Source organism: Netta rufina (genome assembly GCF_964035555.1).
Source record: "Netta rufina genome assembly, chromosome: 6".
NCBI lineage: Eukaryota > Metazoa > Chordata > Aves > Anseriformes > Anatidae > Netta > Netta rufina.
The window spans coordinates 39,130,193-39,153,404 of record NC_140129.1 but is presented as its reverse complement, the minus strand read 5'-3'; the positions used below and the strand labels follow the sequence as shown (position 1 = coordinate 39,153,404).

The window sequence follows — 23,212 nt, the reverse complement described above, 5'->3', positions numbered from 1 at the left end:
TGCTGGCCAGCAGACCCCAGCATCTGCAGAATCGGAGCCTGCTCAAACTAAATGCTCCTCCTAGCACTGACCTAAACTTTCGGTACCAAGGGTTATCTATGTTAAAGACCGATGTGCCTGAGTCTTTCAGAAATACCAGATCTTTTAATAAAACCAGGAAATAAATGAAGGCACGAGAGAACCATCTGCCAACAAAATTCTATCAGACTAGTTTGGCAGTGCACCTACACAAGTGGCCATGGAGAAGCCCCGGATAAGTTTGACCGCAGACCCTTGACATCTTTAATCCACCATGTGGTGTGCAGCCATTCCTCCTGCGTGCTCCTCACCAGCCATGCAAGGAGCAAGGTCTGTCCCTTGGAGACAGTGAGGAGGGGGGCCTAAAATGTGGAGACCAAAGGAGGAGGGAGGAAAGGAAGGATGCAGGTAGGACCGCCAGTATTTACATTGAATTGCATGGCCTGCACACACTCAGCATCTCTGTGCTCCCAACCCACTGCTCAAAACCACCACAACGCTGGCTGCCACAGCACAAAAACTTCAAAAAAATCCTTTTATTTGCAAAAAAGCAAATTATCTTTCCCTGTTCCACGTCCTCAGCACCAGGAGGCCAGGGAGCAGTCTCAGCCCCCCCATTACAAACTGCCTCTGCTGTGCTGCCAGCACCTCAGCACCACTGCAGCATCTCTGCACCTAAACAAGCAGAGAAATAGAAGAAAGTCTGCAGCTGATAAGACTGATAAATACCATGACAAATAGTAAGATTATGATGTCCCATTCAGGTTCTGATGAGTATAAACCTGTATGGAAACATACAGCTGAGAAACAGCGTTGTCAGCACCATGTAAAATGCTCACGTACGGAGCAATGCTTCAATTAACAGAGGTAAAAGACACAGCTGAATACAACATCTGGACATACACAACAATTACTTGGCAATTTCACTGTTTCTGTAAAATCTATTCCTCTCGCAAAAGGCCTGCAGACTAATTAAAAGAGCCGAGGCTGAACTCTGAACCACGAGCACTGCAGTGCCCCAGGGAGTGTCTATCCATTGAGACTTTTGGTGAAAAAAATTAATTGTACTCAAGGAATAAGAATCAATCAGGCAGCAAATGACAACCTCAGCGCAGGAAGCTGAGGGCGGAGGATTCCGAGTCACTTGGAAACGTGACACTTGGCAGTGGTGGGCAGTGAAGATAATTCTCCCTAAATCACCTGTAGAATTTATCTACTGCATAAAGCAGCCGAGGGAATAGAGGCAAGTAATTTGAAGTTGGAGGTTCAGATAAATCATTTAGATCATGGAATACGAAACAAGCATGCAAAGAAAGCTGCGGAGCTGTCAGCTCACAGCAGCAAGACAAAGGTGGGAAAGCAATGGGCCGCTAGGATCAGCCGTCTTTCCATTTTTTATTATTTCTTATTCACGACTCACCAGCGACTTGTCTGGATGAAAATCTAGGATCCACAGGTACAGTAAAGTACCAGCTGCCTTTTGCATTTATTCACCCAGCGATAAATCACTGATACCAAACCTGAGGTTCTCAAAGTGTTGCTTTCACTTAAAAACACGTTAGACACAGGCCAATACTCAGACAGGCTTTTCTCAAGAGGGAAGAGATTTTTAAATACCAAGCTATGAGTGCTCTGCTGAGATCATAATCTGAAGCACAGCATCTTTTGGAAGGAGGTGAGCTGGGTCTACATCAGAAATGCCAGTTAGTGTTCAAACGTGTTAGTGTTTAAATACACATTTCCCTTCCCTCCATTTTCTGTGTACAAAAGCAATTCCACGGCCTTTAAAAATATCACATGACTTCTCTATTTTGCAAACATCAGCTTTGTCAGCGCTTGCCAATGTGCTGAGAGCTAAGTGCATGTACTACACATCTCATTTTTTTACCTCCCAGAAGTATTTAGGAAAGAAAACTTGTAGCTGAGGGCTAACCAAGGAAGAGACACGAGTATCATTTTGAAAAGGATTCTTTGAGAGGTACAAGAGCAGTCCATGTTCGGGACCAACAGCAACATCTGAAGGTTTGGGAAAGAAATACTTATCTGCTCGTGAACTTCTCATTTACACCATCACCTGAAAATTCTTCTCAGAATAAAACACAGTAACATCAAAAGCAACTTTCTTCAATCATTCTTCATGACCTCAGAAACTCCACCTTCAGTACATTGTTTTGAACTATTATTATTTTCCGAATAATAAGCACGGAAGTCAAGAAATGGTAATTTGAGATAAATTAACAAGTAACCTAAGTTAGGACAAAAATGCTATTGGTGCTCCTATTAGTCTGCAATATCTGCATCTATTGAAAAATATATACCTGTATGTTGGGAGAGGTATGTATCCCCCTAGACATAGCTCATTTCTAAGTAAAACATTCCCTGCTTTTCCCGTGGTGCTACTCCTACCAAATGCAGCGCTCAGCATTCAGCTCCGATCTGTCACATCCTTACAAATAATCCTTGGTCAAAACTGGCGCAGGACCAGGCTGGGCAGAGAAAGATGTCATGTAGTTTAAATATTGAAGGCCTGGGTTAAAGCAACCATTAATCTGAAGCAGCTGTTCGGCTCCCATGTTACCATAATCAATATCCAACACAAGAAGCATTTTGGGGGGCTTTGTTCGTTCTTTTAAGCACATTCAACCAAAAACCTTACTCAATGGTAAAATGCCAGAATTATTTGCTTGCTGTCGTGTTCTAAGGGGAACAAAAAAAATGGCCAAGTTTTCTATTAATCTGAAAATCACTGATAACATTTGTAGCACAAAGTATTTTTCAGCTGAAATAGCAGAATTTGGTCGCAGGAATCTCTCCACGCACACACTGTGCAGATAGTTTATCTTTTACCATGCTAATTATTAAGAGATTTATCCAGCAGCATTTATCCTGAAGCAACTTCTACTTTAATTTTCAACTTATTTGTGTTGTGTTTTTATACAGTAAACATATTTGCATCAGACACTTTCTTCTAGCCTCAGAGACATAGCAGATGTTTTCTTCTGTGCTTTATGGAAAGCAAATACTTGGATTTTGTAATGTATTTCCATTTGCCTCTTTCTTTTTCCTCTCTTCTTTGATAATTGCAATACACTGCTCCATTATATCTTTTGAAAGTATAAGCGATGTCTGAATTAACAATTACAGAAGATGGATTTGCAAAACATGCAGTCTTCAGAAAGAAAAATGAATGCTAATTAAGACAATGTAAAATTATCAGGCCACCATTTTACTAACATCCATATTAATTATAGATATAATTATATTAATGCCACCGTGTAAAAATAGCAGCTGAGGAACAATACGTCGCATCTTACCGCTAATTAAATAGTGTATTTCACACAACACATTGCAGGGTGAAACAGGAGAGCCCCTTGCCATGAGCCCAGCCTTCCACGGAGGTGCCGTGGGCGTGCAGGGCACGCTGCTGCTCAGCAGAGAAGCCCTTCTGCAGCGAGCCAGCCCATCCTCTGGGTTCTTTGGGACTGGATGGGTCCAGCCCTATTTTAATTCCAGATGATGTAAGCAGCAGGCTTTAGTTTTTGGTACCTTAATGGCACCTGATATCTGAACAACCACCAAAACAACCCGCCCAGGCAGCGTGTCCCACCAGGGAGGTATAAACCTAACCTACAGGTGCTGTCTGCATGCGTGCCCAGCTCAGGGCACCAGAACAGCTCGCTGCTGCCTGTGGGGCTGCTCCTATGCTTGGAAGCAGTGACAACTTTTATCCCTAAGAAACAGGTTAGGTGATGATCCTCAGTGGCATGAAAGCAACTCATCTTGTCCCACAGACAGTCACCTGCAGCAGTCGGTGGCATCAACACTGCCAAGCCAGAATCGCCTTGCTCGCGTGGGAAAGCTCATGCAAAAATTATTCCGCTGCTCCCTCTGCCTCCAGCCACCACTGCCAAGAATTCATTTATCCTGGTGCTCGGGCCCACAGACCAAGACAACACTGTAATTACCACCAGCTATCATAGCCTGAAATCAGTACTTGCAGCTCCATTAAATGGTCTGAGCACGAAAGAATGAACAAAATCGCAGAAAAGAGTGCTGGCTGCCAGCGCCTGCTGGAGACAGGGACAGCCACAGCGGAGCTGTGCCGCAGGAAACAGCTTCCCAGGTTGCTAAGAAACTGCCTTTTTGTCACATTCAGAAGATGGCACTGGGAAAACACACGTGGAATCACCCCTTTGTGCGAGCGGCAAACACAGCTTCCCCATACCGAGCCCTTTGTCCTCCACAAGGCAATCTTTTGTCCTTTCCTAACCGCTGTTACTGCACAGGGGTTTCAAGTGCATTCAGCAGTTTGCACAAAAACCGCAACAAAAGCTGACTTTTGGCTCCACGGGGGTGGCAGGGCTGTGGCTGGCTTGTTTGCTTTGTTGGCCTGGTTGTGTTTCTCAGGCTGCTGTCACTTCGTAATGGATGGCTCCCTACACATCGGAACACAAGCTGTTCTTGCAAAGCATTTCTCAAAGCCTTTCTGAGGCATCTCTTCCCCTTCCTCCCAAGCAGCATCCCCCCGAATTCCCGCTTCCTAGCAGGTACAGCCAGTGCTCCTCTCCTGCACCTTAGCTACCCAGGCTTCACTGCTGTGATTTATACATCCAGTGCTAGCTTTCCTCCATTCCCTGGGGACTATTTCTGCCAATTTAAAGAAGCAGCAATTCAGTTTTCACGTAGACTCTAAAAATAAGTCACTATTCTCATTCTGACTGCGTTAAACAAAAGATGCTGTTATTTAACAGCCAGGCACTGCTCCTTTGTTCCCTGTTAATCATAGTTATTATGATTGTGCTGGAGATCACCGAGAGCTCCGCTGTGCTGCACCCTGGGCAAATCCAGGGTGTCAGACAGTTCCTGCCCAGAGGTTTATAACATCAGTACATAAGAATGATGTAAAGTCTGCAAGGGAAATCATCTATCAGCAAAACGGACTAGCCAAATATCAGAAATAATTAGTTTTGCTCATGATGGTTTTGTTTAGAGGACGAGAAGCTACACATAGATCAAAATCGGGGAAAACAGGAGATTGCCAAAGGTGAGAAAGGCAGGAAAAGCGAAGAACGGCTGGCTAAGCTACCTTCAGGTAACCATTTAAGAAACCTAGCATTTATTTAAGATATGAAGTAAAATCAAAGCACTACACTCGTGAAACCTCTAACGGGCGCTGTGTTTACACATGCAGTGCTCCCTGTACGGCCAGGCTGCAGGTGGCCGGTTTGGGACCCGCTGCAGAGCACTGCCAGCAGCACCAAGGGGCGCCCAGTTGTCACCGAGCTCAGTGCTTTGCTCGGTTTTACTCATGCCCAGGAGTGCTGTTAGGTGCACTGCTGAATGGCTGCAGCCACTGATAAATTATCCAACTGAAAATGTGAAGTATGACTGCTGCGTTTCCGTGTTTTCCATGGCCAAAGCAGGAGCTTTCACCACAAGGCTTATGCTCAGGGTTTGAGGTGCCCCTGCCTGCCAGGCACAAACATTTCTGTGTGATGTCCTCGGGAGGGAGGACTGCTGTGGAAGGGGAGCCTCTCGATACAGGCAGCTCACACATTTCCCTGTTCTCAGCAACAAGCAACCTACCGTAGTGTACAAAGAAATCCTTCCAGAGGGAGATTTTATGAAAACTTTCTAGATACTGCTACACGAAGTGCTCGCGTTTGAGAGGCGTTGAAAATACCTACGTTTACTGTGAATGGGGAAAAATGAAAAATCTATGAAAAATCTGTGAAACAGAACAGTTCCTGAAAGACTCATAACTTAGAGCTAAATGAGGGAAAAAAAACCTCTAACAAGTGTGGGCTTTTGTCTTTGTTTTTTTTTTTTTTTTTTAATTGTCAGTGAGTACTGAGCCTGAACTTTCTGTACCAGAAGGGAGTGGTGCTCGCCTTGCCTGCTTACTAAACCCTATAAAACACCACGCTCGTTGTGAGGGCAGCCTGCAGCAGCTGCCCCAGGCACGGTACCACTGAGCAAACCCCCGGTGGATGCAATTCCCCACTCACTCGAAATAGTTCCCGACAAAATGCTCCCAATTTGCACGGAAAATAGCAAAAATCCCCCAGACCGTCACTTCGGTGGGGCTCTGGCTGCTGTGAAGCTTCTCGTTAAGGGAAATGCAGGCCGATGGGGACTTGTTTGTAGCTTTGTCTGTTCTTCAGAAGGGGAGGGGATGGTGCCACAGCCCCTCGCTGCCCAGCACAGCCCTGATGCATGCAGGGGAACCTGCGGGGAAACCCATGTGGGATCCTGGGAGGGAACCTGCAGGGAAACCCATGTAGGAACCTGCATGGGAACCCATGTGGGAACCCATGTGGCCCTGGTGCCCTGGGACATGTGGGATGGCTGCTGTGCTCAGCGCCCCGAACATCCCCGGGAGGAGATGCCATTGCCATGGCAACGCAGCAAAAGGCTAACCATCGCCCCGTTGGGATGATTGCAGGCAGGAAAAACAGGAGCCTGCTTTGCCCAGTGCCAGGCCAGTGAATGGAATGAATTTCCTCTAAAATGCCACAAAGCCAGCAGCTCACCGTGCTGGGAGAGCGATGCATCGATGCCCAAACCTCATATTCTTGCCATTAAAGCCCTGCCCCAGCTGCAGCTGATTTGAAGGCAGGATCTTGAGGACATTTGCATTTATTTTCCATATAAAGCAAAGAAAACAGTTCTAAGATCACATTTTACTGCATTAGATTTTCAGTATTTATTTTGGGGGCTATCAGTACTCCTAACTCAGCCGTGACCCGGTGACTGGAACATGGCTATCAGAAATGCCCATGCCAACATAACGAGGAATCCTCCACAGCTCTGTAATCTCAAAAACAATTCCTAAATGAGGGGCCTCACTCAATGTATGCCATTTTTCTTTATTTTTTTTTAAAGATATTCATATTTTTAGAATCTTATTATCCTCAAGTCCTTTAAACCACTTTGGGAGCCATGAGATATTTGCCTGTGCCTCCAGCTGGATAGCACACATGCATCTTGCTCGGCTCTAACGAGCTAGGTATTATTTTTGCTTCATTTTCATTCTGAAGGAGTTTTGTTCCTCAGCTATTTTTGTAACCGTACAGCCCCCCCGCCCCCAGCATTTACATGACTTAGCTCAGCTCTAATTTCTCATTATAACAGAAGTTAATAGAGATAACTTTTAATGGGAGTTGTGTATGAGCTCTAATGCATGAATAATGTTCCGCACGTAGATCAGACTCCTTGCAAAACCTCCACCAGATCACAGATAGTGCTCCTTGGTCATGCAAACGCAGGGGAAGTGTCCCTGTGTCCCTTCCGCAGGTGTACACAGCCCATTTACCTGCGGATTTTGGTTGATGTGAGAAGTATAAAGGAGACTGGATCCATTTTTTCTTTTCTTTTCTTTTCTTTTCTTTTCTTTTCTTTTCTTTTCTTTTCTTTTCTTTTCTTTTCTTTTCTTTTCTTTTCTTTTCTTTTCTTTTCTTTTCTTTTCTTTTCTTTTCTTTTCTTTTCTTTTCTTTTCTTTTCTTTTCTTTTCTTTTTTTTTTTTTTTATGGTGATTTGAGATATATTGGCATAGGAAGGCTCAGAAAGAAGAGTTTGGTTTACCATTGGTTAGGGATTCTTTAGGATCTGCACTCTAAATAAGAGGAATGAATTCAATGTTTTCACTCAGATACTTCTCTGGACCTACAAATGCAGGACCTATGGACACGAACCAGTACATTTTCAAAATGGGCAGCTGTCACTTGAAACAGTGACTACCTGAGTACTCCTAAAGCTTTTAAGAAGCTCAAAATCTCAGAAAGGTTGGAACTTCCATCAATACATTTGCTAATTGCTGCAGTTCCTTTTTGTAGTGATGCAGCACAGCCACCTCTGCGCTGCGGTGCCCGAGGGCCCACGTGGCTCCAGCACAACCACTTCACAGGCACCCAGCACAAACCCCCTGCCTGCGGCGACACGAGTGGCACTTGTTTCTGCAGAGGGAAAGGAGTGCTGACAGGTGAAACTGCAGCTCCTGCATTACTCCGGGAGAATTCTAGCCACTTTTTCTTTTTTTTTTTTTTTTTTTTTTAAACTATTTTGCCCATGGTTACACAGCAGCAGATTGAAGCATTTACTGTACAAAAAATATTTCTTTAACATTTATCTTTTATTTCTTTTTTACCTGATTGCCTCCCATGCCATGGCAGTTGAAAATGCCCACTTTCTCATTTTCCTTGCGGCCCATGTTGTCTAAGCACTGGTTGGTGTCAACATTCCTGATCTAAAGAAAAAAAGAGAAGAAATGTAAAAAATGTATGTCTCTAAATGCCATATTTGCAGAAAAAAAATTACATAACTGTGAGCTGCAGGAAAAAGTACATTATCTATGCATTCAGCTAAATGAATGCATTTCAACTTGCAATTGGTAAACATGTCACACTCCTGAAAGAATACGAAATAATTACAAAAAGCATAATGAGTTTTCAAATTACATATTAAGTGAGAGGATGAACGGCATTCAAGCTGAATCTCTTCCAGTGCCTTGTGCTGTTTTGTTAACAGATGAAATATGCTTAGCAATGGAAAAGCAGTGCTTTGCCTAAGACACGAGTTTATATTTCTTTCCAGCAGGGCTGATCCTGTCCCCAGACAGACAAACAGCACCAGCAGTTCTCGTGTCTGACTCCTTCTGAGCAGGGGCTGCCAGGCAGCTCCTTGATGGAGCACCTTCTCTCCCCTCTGCTCTAACAGGTACGGAGCTGTCACCCACAGGTACTGCCAATGTTTGTCAATAAAACATCTTCCTCAGCCCAGCCCTCTTGTAGGAGCACTGCACAAACACGGGGTCCTGCTCCTTGCCATGGCCAACGGCACGCGGTGATCTTCTTGCTAATGGGAGGAAGGTCAAGACATGTCTTGGGCCTTGGTGCTTTGGCAAAACTGGTGTGAACTGTGCTCTGAAAATACACAATTGATTGGAATAATTGGACATTATCCCAATCCTGAGCAGTGGGTAAATGAGAGAACTGCCCGAACTCCATCTTTGTCCTGGGAAAAAATGTTTGTTTCACTTCTTACAGAGCTACTTCAATTTTCTCAAACTCATTTCCATGAAAAGCTGCAGTCAAGCCTCTTTTTCTCAAATCACCTTTTTGTTGAAATAGACAGTCAAGTGTTTTCATGAGAAAGGTAATTTTTTTTGCAATCCCTTGATTCATTAAAACAGAGGGCTAAAATGAAAAGTGACTTGAAAACTCCTCCATGATTATCATGTCTCAGCTTCACAAAATTATTGTCTTGGATTTACATTCTATTCCCTTACAACATGATACGAGTAAAATACAAAAAAGCATATTCAGCATTCACCGCATTTTGCCAAAAGCTTATGCCCTGTCTGAGGCATATTTTTGTTCATCTAGGAAACTCAAATCTAGCACAGTAACTGCATATGGGTTATGTTCTAACTGAAGGGAAAATTTAGTTGCAAAGGAAGACCTGGCAGTCTGCAGGATCTGCCTGGCAAGTCTCCGATGAAAAAGCTGCACCAGCCACCGAAGAACTTCAGTTCTGTACAGCTCCACGCTGGAAATTTCATTTTAAAGTTGTGCACTTAGTTTATAAAAGCAACACTCATATTTCAATTCACTGCTGGGAGAGAGGAAAAGTACTCTGAGAATACACCTCAGATGTTTTTAAAATTCTCCATTGCTGCTGATTAGGGGACTGGAGTTTTAGGTGTAAAAATCCACTTTACTGCTCAACTGGCAGGCGGCGGCTGCAATAGTCAAGCATGAGTTCTAATTCATAGATCCTGCCTGAATGCCTGTTTCCATAGAAACTGAGGCTGTGTTGTTAAAAATAAGGTGTTTTAATAACTATTGTATTACTTCCTCATACTTTTATTTTCCAGTCTGACAATATTGTACAAATCCTTATTATTTGACACTTGTTAGATGAGTTCTTTCCTTGCTGTAAACCTGTGTTTCACTTTATTTTGTCATAGTTAAACTCAAAACCCTACTGCGGCTTTTATTTTTCACTACAATTGCAAGTTTCAATAGCAAATTACTTTCCTGGATGCAATAAAGCCATTTGCTCCTTTGATTGCTATTCTATCAGCAGCTACCTTTAAATCAAAGCATTCAAGAGCTTTCAGAAGTCAGCTTAGATACAACTCAATAGAATATTTTTAACAGCAAATTATCTGAATTTTAAAGAGCCTTCGGTTCTTGGTAGTACTCAAATCATCAGATTATTAGCAATGTCTGTGATATTCAGCTCCAGGCAGCCTCAACAGAAAACACTATCAATGAACAAACACATTTCAATTAAAAAAAAAAAAGAAAAAGAAAGGGGGCAAAAAGAAGCTGACCTTCTATTCTACATATAAGTGAAAAATGATGATGGAAAGCTTTTTCAACCATTCCACATTATTTAATCATTTGAAAATATTCATCACAAACCCAGTTTTTCCGATACACAGCTCAATTTAAAAGATGGATTTTTAATGGTGAACACTTTCATAACAGCAATACCCCTTAAAAAAGATTTAGCATATATATAATTTGCTCAAAATAAAAGGTGAATAAGACCCAGAGAATGCACACAAGCATTTTATTCCTTTCTCCAAAGCCACTTCACCTTCCCAGTGGTTCTGCAACAAGCACAGTGCACTTACTGCTTAATTCAGCATAATAAATGAGCGATTCCTACCTCGCCAAGAGAGTAGTAGCGCCTTGGGATCTGCGAGTCGGGGTAGATGTTTTCCAAGTACCACGAAAAGGGTTTACACTTCAGGTTTTCTCTTAGCGCTTTTCTGACCGACACATCGCCATAATCCACCTTAACAACACCTGAAATTGTTAAGAGACGTGATCAGTGTGGTTCCTGCAAAGCTACAAAGAAGGCATCACGGATCTTTTTTTTTTTTTTTTAATTTCCCTCTTATTATAACACAGAGTCGGGTGAATACATGCACTGCTGCTACACCATAGATATTTACAAGCATTAAATAATTAATTTAGCAAGATTGAAACTCTTGAAAAAAAATACATTTTTTCTTTTTCTGATAAAAGCCAAGACCATTGAATTCCTTGATTCCTTTGTCTCCCAAGACATTAACCATTCAGGACCAAGGTTCAATTGTACGTAATCCAAGAATTTCAGACCAAATAGTGATTAATTCAAGATCCCCTTTTAAAAAATGCTGTACAGTGTTTGCCCACTTTGATGCTCACAGAAAGAAAACCCCATCCATGAACACCTTTACCCCCGTGGTCCCATAGCACACTGCCTGGACTTTTCCAGCTCTGTCTCCCGGGACCCTGCTGCTCCCTCCTGCAAGGTGCTGTGCCCCAGTAACAAACCGGGATCCCCGGCACCCTTCCTAGCACCCATCTCCAGGTGCCAGACCCAAGCCTGGCAGAATCCTGCTGCCACCAGCAAGGGGTGGTGCGAGGGCCACCCGTAGGAAACATGGGTCACAGAGGGAGAAAACGTAGCAGATGAGTCAGGGAGGGGGGGAAATCAGCTGGGAAGCCCTCGGGGAGGCTGCAGTCTGCGTTTTAATTTAGAGCATATGGATTAGCAGAACATACGGTGCCGCTGAGACGGCAGCCAGACAAGGCACGTACTTACCTGCTGCTGTGTGTGTGCCCAGGGAAGTGGAAATGCACATGGGAGCACGCAGGCAGGGCTGCATGTCCCAGACACTGGAGATGGCAGGAACGAGGCCAGAAATGGCCACATCAGACACAAACACCCCCCCTCTGACAGCCCGCGTGCACCAGCACTGCCCACAGCACTTGCAGCCCGCAGCGAGCCAGCTCAGCACCGTGCCTTTCCTACAGCTCCTTGAAAAAGGGGCTAGAAACTCATTACGTGGAGAAGAAACCCATCAGGTGTACCCGTTCAGTGCCAAAGAAAGGCAACCAATATACTCAGCTTCTTAACACTTTCTAGGTAGGATGCATGGCAAGCAAATACCGCTGCCATTCCCACCCTATTTGCAGGTTTGTGTATGTGACGCTCAGAGGTTAACATACAAGCGAACCAGCAGCCTGCAACACCCCTCTCAAAACCAACACGCTCCAGGAACAGGACAGCGAAGGAAGGAGCTCAGCACAAAGCCACAACGACCAGTCTCCAGGGGCTTGCCACACGGTCACCTGGAGTCAGTAAGAAAGATAACCAAAAGCCAAAAAGCATGTCAGATGCTCTATGTGGTCTAATTTAATCTAATTCTAGATGACTGATATCCGAGGAACTGTTATCCAAAGGGACAGTGAAGCCAAAGCTGCAGAAATGGTCCGCAAGCAGCCCAAAAGGGCTCGCTCCCCCCACCTGCGTGGGACCCAGCTCCCTGTGCCCCTGCACCCACTGCAGCACCCTTAGGGCTGGTGCCCAGAGCCCTGCTCCTGCTCCTTGCAGCACCAGGAATCAGCCCCTCTCGGGAGGCCCCCACTGTGCTGAGCTTTCAGGCTGAGAACACACGGGAAGGGTTTTACAGCCCTGATGTCCTGCACCAGGCTTCCAACTTACAACCAGGTTACGACTGCTTTACAACCACCTGCAGCGACCTCCACTGCTTCTTCAGCAGGGTAAGGCTTTTAGGAACAGTTCTTCAGCCTACTGGGCTTTACTTTGGACTATATTTAGCAAGGTGCTTATTTTTATTTTAAAGAAGCACTCTGCAGAGCTGCAGCGCATCCAGACTGAGTGCAGCGTTATTTTGGTTATAGCACGACTGCTTATTTCAGGCCACAGCAATAGTGCTCCATATAAATGGTTTCAGATCATGGTTTGAAAGGCACCACCAGATTTATATCTGAAATCCATGCTGCATTTTCATCATCTCCTACTTTCCAGTATCTATGGGATCTTATTTTGAAACCTTTTTAGAGGCGAAACTCCGAGAATATCAGCTTATTCTGCTAGGAAGTCACACCCTAGTGCAGAAGATGATATCCATCTCTAAAGAAATTCAGTACTCAACAGTAAAACCATTTATTGCTATTAACAAAAATTTAACTTACACCACTCTTATCCATATTTAAATCACAGTAACTTAAATCATAGTAACTTAAGGGACAGTGGAAAAGTGAAGACTTAAACCGGATTGCTAAACAAGTTTTGTCAGCAGGATTTCTGCAATGTGTACACATCCTTGTTTACAGAAAAAAAAAAAAAGACTTTATTTACATTTTCTTATGTTTTCAGGGCAAGCTTTTTTTGGGAAGGGGGAATGGGGGCCTGTGAGTGCTGCCACTTGCAGAGGAAGAGGAGCGTGCTGCTGGCACGCGTGCTGCTCCGTCCTTACCCCTAATCAGGCTAATCATCCTTGCAGGAGGGCACTGGAGGGGTTAGGAGAAAAGCACTATCTGAGTTGCATGGTGCTTCGTACTGTGAGGATCTGATGAAGCTGAACACGAGGAAAAAGGATATTAACAGTGTTCTGGTCTGAGATCACAAACAACACAGCCTTCCCCCATCGCACACACACTTTGATACGCTGGTTGTAAACCCAATCAGAAATGCTGCCTCTCAATGAGAAACCCCGTGGGTTCACCAAACACTTTGTTTCTATTTGTCTCACATGGATTTCTAATTCCACAGTTGTTTCAGCCCTGGTGTTGCTGGAATAGAAAGCAATAAGCCTTTTTCCACTCAATCTGACTCAGCTTCATACCCAAGTTTTCTGTAATTAAACAAGCGGCAGCAAGACGAATTTGGGTTTTACACGTTAATGAAGCCTGGCAGTAAAGACTGGGTGCCCTTGGTGGCTTTGGCATACCCACCGCAGTGGGGCAGTTTTATCCCCAGGCTCTTACACCTGGGATCCCACCAGACCTGGCCGCGTGCCCTGTAGTGGTGCCCAGGTCCCCAGCACCCAGGCACGAGCCCCCCCTCCCACATGGAGCCCTCCCTTCCCTTCCCTTCCTCTCCACGGGTTCCTATAAAAAATTAAAAATACTCCCCACTACAACCCTAACACATTCTCCTTTCCCAATGCCCCTTCATTACAGCCATTCCTCGTCTCACATGAACCAGGCAGACTTGTTTAGGGAGCACTCGGTCACGCTGCATGACGCCAGCCCCAACGCTCTGCTCTCGCTTCCAGCAAGGACCTAATTTGTATAGATCTCCAGTAAGCCCCTATAGCCCCTTCTGCTCAATTTAAACCAAGCCATTAGGAATCAATACCTATTCGGTGTCATTACTTGCTAAATAATCGATGGGACTCAGAGGAAATATAAAAATAATTAATGACTAATAAGCCTGCTTACATGAAACTAAGAAAATGGAAGTGAAATGTTCTCGGATGCAAAAAAAGAAACAAAACATCACAAGAAGCCAAAGGACGTGTAATGAGCAAAAGCAAACATCTCAGGAAAGAAGCAGGTTATATTAACAGACCGGCTGATGCGCTTCGAGTGGAACAAATTGAATGGCTGCAGAATTGCATTACACCTGCATTCTTTCCAATGGTCATGCCCTGTAAATTGGTACACAAGGACACAGTTTCAAAATTGGCTAAATGCACCATTTCTGCGTAACAAGACATTTATTCATGATGATAAAGATGAAAACTATTCACCGGAATGAAGTACAAACTTGCAGAACTGGAAATCATTTTCTTTCTGTAAGAATAACCCTTAGAAAACTCAATCCAAATGAGGCTTTTGCTGTCCTTTGCTGCCTTGAAAAGCCTAAGAGAAAACATTTCACTGAATCGATATTCCAGAGCATTCAAATGGAGAGCAATGGACCAGAGAAGCCAGTCCACACACGTCAGGCTGTAGTTCAGATCTGAAAGCCTGTGCTGCATTGCACAGCAGCCAGCCCGCTATCTGCAGTGCCCCCTTCAAACAACAAAGCTAAGGACCGAGCCTACCTGCAAACTCCACAGCTGGCACTGCTTTTATTTCACGATGCTTGCTTTTTTACTACCAACATTGTACTTGGAATTGTGTTATGCTTCACACGGGTAAACACGGCCAAGTGCTGAATTAAGTCTGCAGAAGCAGGATGCCTGGGGCACGTTACCGAGAAGCACTGAGAACCCTTGCAAGTCATTTTGGAAAAACACCTCTTTCTGCACCACTGTGGCTCAACCGGTGCCTGGGAGGACACTTGTCTGCAGCACGCTCTGCTGCCTTTTCCTTTTCCCCAGTGCTGTTTTGCTGGCGTCAGAGGAGCCGTTCACCTCCTCCAGCTGCCCAGGGCGACAGCTGAACGCCAGGCAGCTCTGGCTGTGCTTTCCACGCTGCTTCTAACAGCTCAGAAAATAACACGTGATGCTGTACGCTTCCAAAATCCAGGGAATTCCGTTTTATACCTCTATCAAAAGCAGACATTCACTGGTAACAAATGCATTTTCTAATTAGCCAAAACATTAATGAAGTTGGCTCTGGAGCGCCTCGATGTCTTGTTTCTACTGCCAGGAAAACATGCATAACTCACCAAAAAGCAAAACAACCAAAAAACGTGCTAACTCAAAAAGCAAAGCTAAGAAAACGCACCACCGACAAAATGCCTCTGTCTGAAAGGGTCTTGCATCAATTCGTAAGCGATTTAAGATAAATTGAGGCAGTTGTTTCATGCTATCAAACATGGCATGGAATGAAGATTCCGAGTTTTCCCATGGGAAACCACTACGGGTGGGCAGGCGGCCAGCGGCTGCTTCCCACACCCCACAGAGGGACCAGGCTCTGGTCATCCTTGCACCTCCTGTGCTCCATCACCGCCCCGCTGTTTGCTTTCTTCTGCTCTTTTTCTACATTAGTAACTTGCTATTTTGGTGAGTCTCGAACATGAAGTGCTCTTTGAAGAACATTATTATTTCTTGGGCCTTTACCTTTGATCAATCCCAAGCAATGCTGGGGACAAACCCACTGCCAGGGCTGCACAGCCTGTGGGTACACAGGAGGCACTGGGCTGACCCAGCCATCCTCAGCCCTCCCACAGCCTCATCGCCTCCTCTCCTGTGTGTGCAGAACACTTTTGGGGGGATGTACACAGACAAGAGTAATTTTTTATGTGAACGGTTTAGAAACAGTGGATAACGCTATAAAGATAAGTATTGTGCAATGCAATCGCTTCTAATCTATGTAATGTGTTGTTGTTTTCTTTTTTCCAGAGAAGCTCAATAAGCAAGGACTATTATGAGTTGGGTATTCAATATCAGTGCCTGAAAAATTAACAGAAAGAACAAAGTAAAGGTATTTTTCGATGCAGCAGCAGCCGTACTGCTGCTGTCTGCATAAGGCCTGAACAAGATATCACAGAAGACGTTTGTGCATTTGGTGTCAAGGAACAGTTTTGGTGCTTACGAGGGCCCACATGCCTACATTTCTGTTTGCCTCGGGCAGAATTCCTGCCTAGCCCACAGCCACGCCTGACCGATCAGGAGGATTTCCATCCCTCACACACGATGTGTGCAGCCCTACAGCTGCACTGACTGCACGATGAGGTCAAGGAAGGAACTCAGAGAGCCCCTTTGGTAATTGTGATGCTAGAAGAGTTGTAATATTTTTTGTACTTGCTTCCTTTTTCCTTCCCTCACTATTTTTACTCTGAGCAGGCTCAGTGCCCAGGCAGGCAGGCTCAGGGCGAGGTGGAACCACTCATCCCATACAGCTCCCTCCAACGGCTCCATCCCTGTGCCAGCACAGCCTGGTCCCAGCACATTGTGCACGAGGGCAGCACGCACATCTCCCTTCGGCACCGTGACGCCACGGGTCAAATGAACTTATTTTGGAGTGACTGCTCTCACAGCTCTGGCAGTCCTTTAGCACTAAAATGCTAAATCGGTAAGGGAAGAGTGAAAATGTTTATCAAGAGCTCTTACTTGCTAAATTGATACCGTCATTATCAACCTAATTATACAATTACACTTGAAAGGAGGATTGCACATCATCCGCTGAGTAAATCTCGGTAAAACACAAGCACTTATCTTGTAATCCCAAATTAAAACTTTAAAGTACTACATTTAAATTCCCTATAATACCTTAAATAAAGTGCATGAAAAATAATGTAACTTTGCATTTTAGCCTTAATAGACTAGCTAGTATTTGGGAATTGAATACTAACTGATTATTAAGACGATAAGTGGTTTAGCAATGCAGTGAGTGCACAGAGAACCCAAACTATTATGTGCATTATCTTTTTCAGCTGACTGTGCAAATGCAGGCCTATTCTGAGCATATAATTATTTCCGTTCAATGATTAGATACAGTATTTTAATGCATAAATTGACATAACTGCCTACATTTAGAAATATACAGGCTGAGTGGAATGAGATATGCTGGAGCAGCTAGAAAAAGAAGTGAATAATGCTGCTAGGAATACTATGGCAGGTAACTGGAGCAAGCTGAGGAGGCACGTATGTGCAAATCTATTTGGGTATACACCTAAATATTTAGGTATCCTGGAAACAATAAAATAAGATGTACATTTTGCATATGAGAAAGACAGACATTGGTAGTAGCAAAGAACTACCCAGAGTGTAACCTTGCACCCTCCAGTTACATCAATTACACTGATACTTTAATGAAAACCACGGAAAATAACACAAAATGGACTACTAAATATACTAACAGTGATGTGTTAGTATTAAGCTAATAGTTTTTTTATTAGAGATGCCAAGGAGAGACTGATAGGGAGGGAGAGTGTGGGAACTGGTGAAAACATGAATAGGCAGCACCTTGCTTCGCCGCTTGGTGCTATGTTGGGGCACACTCTGCCTCCCTGGCACGAGGTCAGCCATCCTGCTTTGGAGGTACTTTGTATTCCAAAGGAGGCAGGAAAGGGCATTTTCTGCATTCAGAAAACTGCACGGATTTGTACTGATTTAGGAGGAAAGTCTCCTCTGCTGGCTCAATCACCCGGCACCATTTTAACCCCGTCAGAAACGAGGTGGGTCTCAGAGTACTGCTGACAGCGATTTGAACGTGGGCCATATGTACGCAGCAGCTCCACTGTTTTTCAGAACAACTTAATCTATTTTCTTCTTCTCTAAGAAAGGGATTTCCTTTAATCCCTTTTGAAGTGTATCTAGTATTTCTGAGACTTTTTTTTAACTCTCCTGAATTGAGCTCTTACAGTTTTAGGCTGTAATCACTCTGCAGACTCATAGCTAGGCTCCTGCCAAGTAAAATTCAAAGCTCCTTGTCAAATGCAGTATTTCCACTAAACCAAAAAAGTGCTCCTTACTACGGCTATATTTTGGGATCTTTCAACCCGATGCCAGCTTCACTGAGCAGAGCTTTCGCAGCCCTGGGACCCCGCTGTAGGCAGAGAGCAGCCACTGCCCGCTGCCAAGCCAGCAGTGCCAGGACAAGAGCTCTGCTTCTCCAGGCACTGAGGCCCCAGCTCACTCCCTGCTTCCTGAGCCTCTGCCAGCATCACCCTGCCTGTCCTTCCAGCTCCCTGCCCTCTTACTTTCTTCGAGGAAGACGCCTCTCTCATCTTTTAGAACCAAAGCATAGCAGCACTAAAAAAATTTCCTTCCCTAAGCACACGATGCATCCGTCCTTGCACATCTATAAAAATGCACCACATGACAAATTCAGCCTATTTTTTCAGCCTGAGATATTTTGGACAAAATTTAACCCGTAAGGTTTTCCACTGTGTTATTTATTTTTCTTCAATCTGTGTTGGATATGTTAAAAATTCTGGCACCTAACTCACCTGAGCATGAGGCATGAATGAGCAGGCAACACACAGGATGGCCAAATTCAAGGGTAGCAGAAATAGAAGATTTTATTCTTATCCACACACAGCTTCTACAAAGATAAGGGAAGGCAGCAGTTTTAAATATACGTAAGACCACAAAAAATTTTAGATGGGCTCTCCTGTAGTGGAGTTAGCTATATTTTTAATAGTAGACAGCCTCCAGAAAACAATTCATAACTTGATTAATCAAGACTTTTACCTCCAACTATAATTACCAGGTGTGCACCCTCATTATGCTGAGAGATATATTTAACACAATGCCACTGTCAGCAACCATCGGTTCCTCTTTCTCCGAGTACATAATCTGAAAATTCAAACCAGCCAGGTCCCAGAGGAGAGCTGGGGAGATGAGTGTGTGCTGATAGATAATAGCTTCAGAGACCTAATTACTAAAATGCAACTTGCTTTGTTCTCTACCAGAATTATCTGGAGATCTGTATATTTTAGATTAATAACCTAAAGAAAATGTATGTCGGACAAAAGGATAAAAAAGAAGTTTAACAATATTGGGAACACTTTCTGACATCTAGCAATGACCTATAAAAAAAATCTTCTATTTCCTATGGATTTTTGTTAAGATTGTTTTTAGTTAAAATGTTATTGTTAACTTTTGTTAAATTTCATAAAATATACTTATTTGCTTCTTAATCCTGAAAAACATCATGACCATATTTTGAGAATTTATAAATTATATTCTTAAATGACTTTTTAAAAATCTGAAAATATGAAGGACAGAAATACTGAAATTCCTTCCAGTCACTGAAATAGCAGCAGTCATTAAGTTTTGAATTAAACAAATCTTGTCCTGCCAGCATCCCCATATGACTGACCTAATTTCATTCTTCTCTTCTAATAAAATTTTGTAGGTTCTCTGTTTGAATTTTTTATCGAAATCTTGTGCAAATATGCAAATGCACAACTGTGCAAAGAAGAGAGAGGACATTGAGCAGCACCAAATTTCTGCTGCTTGCTCACTTCAGATGCACACAGCAATTTTCTTCAAAGATAGATAAACCAGTTTAACAACAAATATAGAAAGTGTATTGGTATTTTGCCCTAACTTTTCTAAAAAAAAAAAAAAAAAAGAAAAAGAAAAAAAGAAAGAAGCAGCTTCATTAAAAATTGTTGTGAGAAAAAACAAGTATTTTTGTCCTGGATTGGCTCTGCTGCTGTGCCTACACCTGAGGATTGCAGAGAGCACTCCGGAGCAGCTCGCCACAGTGGAGCTCACGCATTTGGAGGGGGGATGCCTGTCCCACAGGATGCTTATCAGCAAGGAACATGCAAAAATACAGAGGAGATTAAAAAGTAAAGTTCATCAGGTGGCTGGGGAGGAGCTGGCAATCAGGGAAGGAACAGCAATCGGGGGGGAACCACCACCAGGACAGCCAATGCACCACACAACTCGGCAGGTGGGATAATCTCCCGGCCTGGCTCAGAGGGGAGATGAAGAGGGGTGATAGGGTGTTAATTCATGGGCTTGTGAGCTTCTCCTCGGTGACTGGGTCAGGGCTCTTCAACGGATGCCCTGGCACAGTCCTAACACCATGCTGAAATCACCAGTTTCTGCAGGCACATACATGTCCCTCCCCAGGCAGCATGACCCACGTGTACTTCAAGGCTGGCCTGCTTGAGGGAGGGGGACACGAGCTGGGTCTGGGCTGAACTCAGTCTCCAAACACCCCGGGGTGCAGAGCCAACATCCCCTTCCCACACAGTCCCACACCCCCAGCTGAAACACTGAGGGCTTCTTTTAATTTTCCATCTTATTAGCTTCACCTCTTTTCCCATGGGAACTGCATTTTTAGAGCCATCTCAGCACCCCACTGGCACAAAAGAAATGGCAAAGAAGCCCAGCCCTGTGCCGACCCCGGGGAAATGTTGACGGGGGAATTGACAGAGAAATGTCTTCCCCAGGTGGAGGGAGGAAAACGATGCCTCCTCCAGCGGCACTGCGGTGTTTGCAACGCGTGCTGTCCCCCTAGCTGACAGGCTGCTGAAAAATGGCTCGTTAAAGATAGCCTTGCATTTAGAGCTGTGCTTAGAAGCCTAAATTAAAATGGCCTGCGGCAAGAACTGATCTTTTCAATGGGAAAAAGGGATGTCTTTTCACTTCCAAAACCAGCTGATGAAATTCAGGCTGGGAAGCCTAATATCGGGCATCCGAGTTAAAAAATGGTGCTGACAAGTCTCCCCCGCTGCTTGCTGAAACCTAGCAAATTGTAAAGGTAGCTGCAAAACTGGCTGTCCAAAGTCACTGCGGAAGCTCCTCTCTAATATAATAGAAAATAATCTGTTAGCCCTGTCCAAGACACGACTTCTAATTGGGAAACTTCAAAATGCACATTCATTTGACCTCTTACACGGCAGGCACTTTTCTAGACAGAGCTTCACAATGGCTCCTGTCGCCAGAGGTGTCTGCATGCTTCCAAACTTTCAAATTGGGCATTTTCCACCAGCCGAACAGCAGGATAGCAGTGAGCTCAGAAGATGACACGTCGATACTCACCCCACTCCCAAACCCCGAGAGCATCCCCTTGGCTCCGGGACATAAAGCACCCAGCGGTGCCGCTCCAGCAGCCCTGTGCAGGCAGCTCCGGGCGGACACCAGCAGCAGGAAGGATTACGGGCTTGACTTGTATCGCCCGGCACATTCCTCATATCCACTTCCAAAACTAAATCCCCTATTTAAACTACTTAAATCTACGGAGGGATGGCTTTGAGGGACAATTCGTACGGCCCTCTGCAATGTGCACGCTCTGATAGATGGGAATAGGTATTGCTTATCGCCATTCCGTGTAGCCCTCCTGTAACAATATATTCTGAAAATCAAATTTATATCTCTGCTTTTGACTGTCCCACATTTTTAAGCCCTCAAAGTGAGGTAATTCAGCCACCTGGCTTACAGAGTTCAGAAATCACATTTCTGGCAGTTTATATACTGCAGCTTATGTACCACTTTTCATAGCACTGAAAAGCATTTATTTTTTCAGCAGGCAGTGCTTCACTGTTGTACCTTGACCCAAAGAAAACACTAAGAAGCACCTGTGAATTTACTTGGCATCTGACCTTCTCAGCTGCCTGCATTTGCCCCCAGACCCTACTAACCACTAAAATCCATTTTTTCCCCTAACTTATTTGCTTCCTACAAATGTTGTGTTATCCTCCAGAAAATATTTGATAAAGTTCAATTTCCAAACAAGTATTTAAAACCTTGCATACGATCTGTGCACCCCAAAACACTGCAGGTCTCATTCCTGGCAGTGTTGATGGCCAAAGGGTGGCACGAAGAGCCTGAGCACACAGTGAAAGGCACAGTGCTCTTACTGGAGGTGGTACTATAAAGATGGCAACAAACACGTCCACTTTCCCGAGCTGTATTTCCTTTAAATTGGTTGGTTCCAAATTACTGCATTCTGCTGGAGCTTTGACACATCAAATCATCAAAAGAGCAGAACAGGAAAAATCTTCTGCAGATGTGCTGGAGAAATAGTCAAGCCTGTCAAGCGTAGACTTAAATCAGACTTTTTTCCATGTCCTTTTTATTTTAATTTCTACAGCCAAACCTAACCTTTTGCTCAGCACTAAATTATTCACTCAACTCAGAATACCTCAGTAGAAGCTCTCTGGAAACAACATATTAAAAAAATCATTGCCTACTGGGGGAGTCCTGCTGTAATCAAATGGACCCTTGCTTAGAAGATCCCAAAACCAAAAGAAAAGAAATGAGAGAGAGGAGAAAAGAAAAACAAAAAGCAAAAAGCTGTTCTAATCCAGGATATTTAGTCTTGCATTTAGGAAACTTAAAATTAAAATACAGAAAATTAGAAAATTTTGATGTATTTCTTAGCTGAAATCTGAACACATTTAAAAAAAAAAAAAAAAAAAAAAAGGAAAAGAAAAGAAACTACACATCAGCAATTTCACCTTGCACTCTTCTGGAAACTGGAATTTTTGCATTTCTTTACCATGAATATCACTATTCTAGTCACATTTATATGTATTTTCATAAAATCTCATTTAAAATGTATTGTATTTTAAATAGCCCTTAGTACAGTATTTCTGGAGCTTCAGCTTACCTAAATGCTTTAAAGCAGCTAACTCGAAAACCTACTGCCACGGCAGACCCTAGAAGCACGTAGTGCCAGCCCCCTGGATGCAATGGATTGTCAGCATTTGCATGCCTTAGACTCATAAGAAAACGTACGCTTTCAGGATAAATTATTAGAAACGCATTTATGCAGAAATACAATGGGAATCTGGTATTATTGAGACTGCACAAAACCAGAACTTAATAAAAGACGACTGAACAAAAGAACGGCTAATCCCATGAGATAACATTTATGGTTTGAACTCTATTGCATTGTATATCGGGTTTGAATTCACTTCTACATCATCTTAGACACCCATTTCTCAGCGTGGGTTTTTTTCCTTTTTTTTTTCTTTCCTCTTGTAGAAGGATAGAAACCAATTACATTAGTAGCAGCCAAATTTT

At 43.8% G+C, this 23,212-nt stretch overlaps 1 protein-coding gene across 3 annotated transcripts in view; it reads right to left on the bottom strand.

The window, feature by feature from the left end:
* GALNT13 (polypeptide N-acetylgalactosaminyltransferase 13) overlaps positions 1–23,212 on the bottom strand; it is a gene marked incomplete at both ends in the record, with an annotated part of 100,576 nt that overhangs the window by 10,394 nt on the left and 66,970 nt on the right. For all 3 annotated transcript variants that reach the window (XM_084288807.1, XM_084288805.1, XM_084288806.1), the window contains 2 exons: positions 8,165–8,263; positions 10,696–10,835. In XM_084288807.1, the coding sequence (XP_084144933.1) occupies positions 8,165–8,263; positions 10,696–10,835 (239 nt within the window). The remainder of the gene's footprint in view (positions 1–8,164; positions 8,264–10,695; positions 10,836–23,212) is intronic.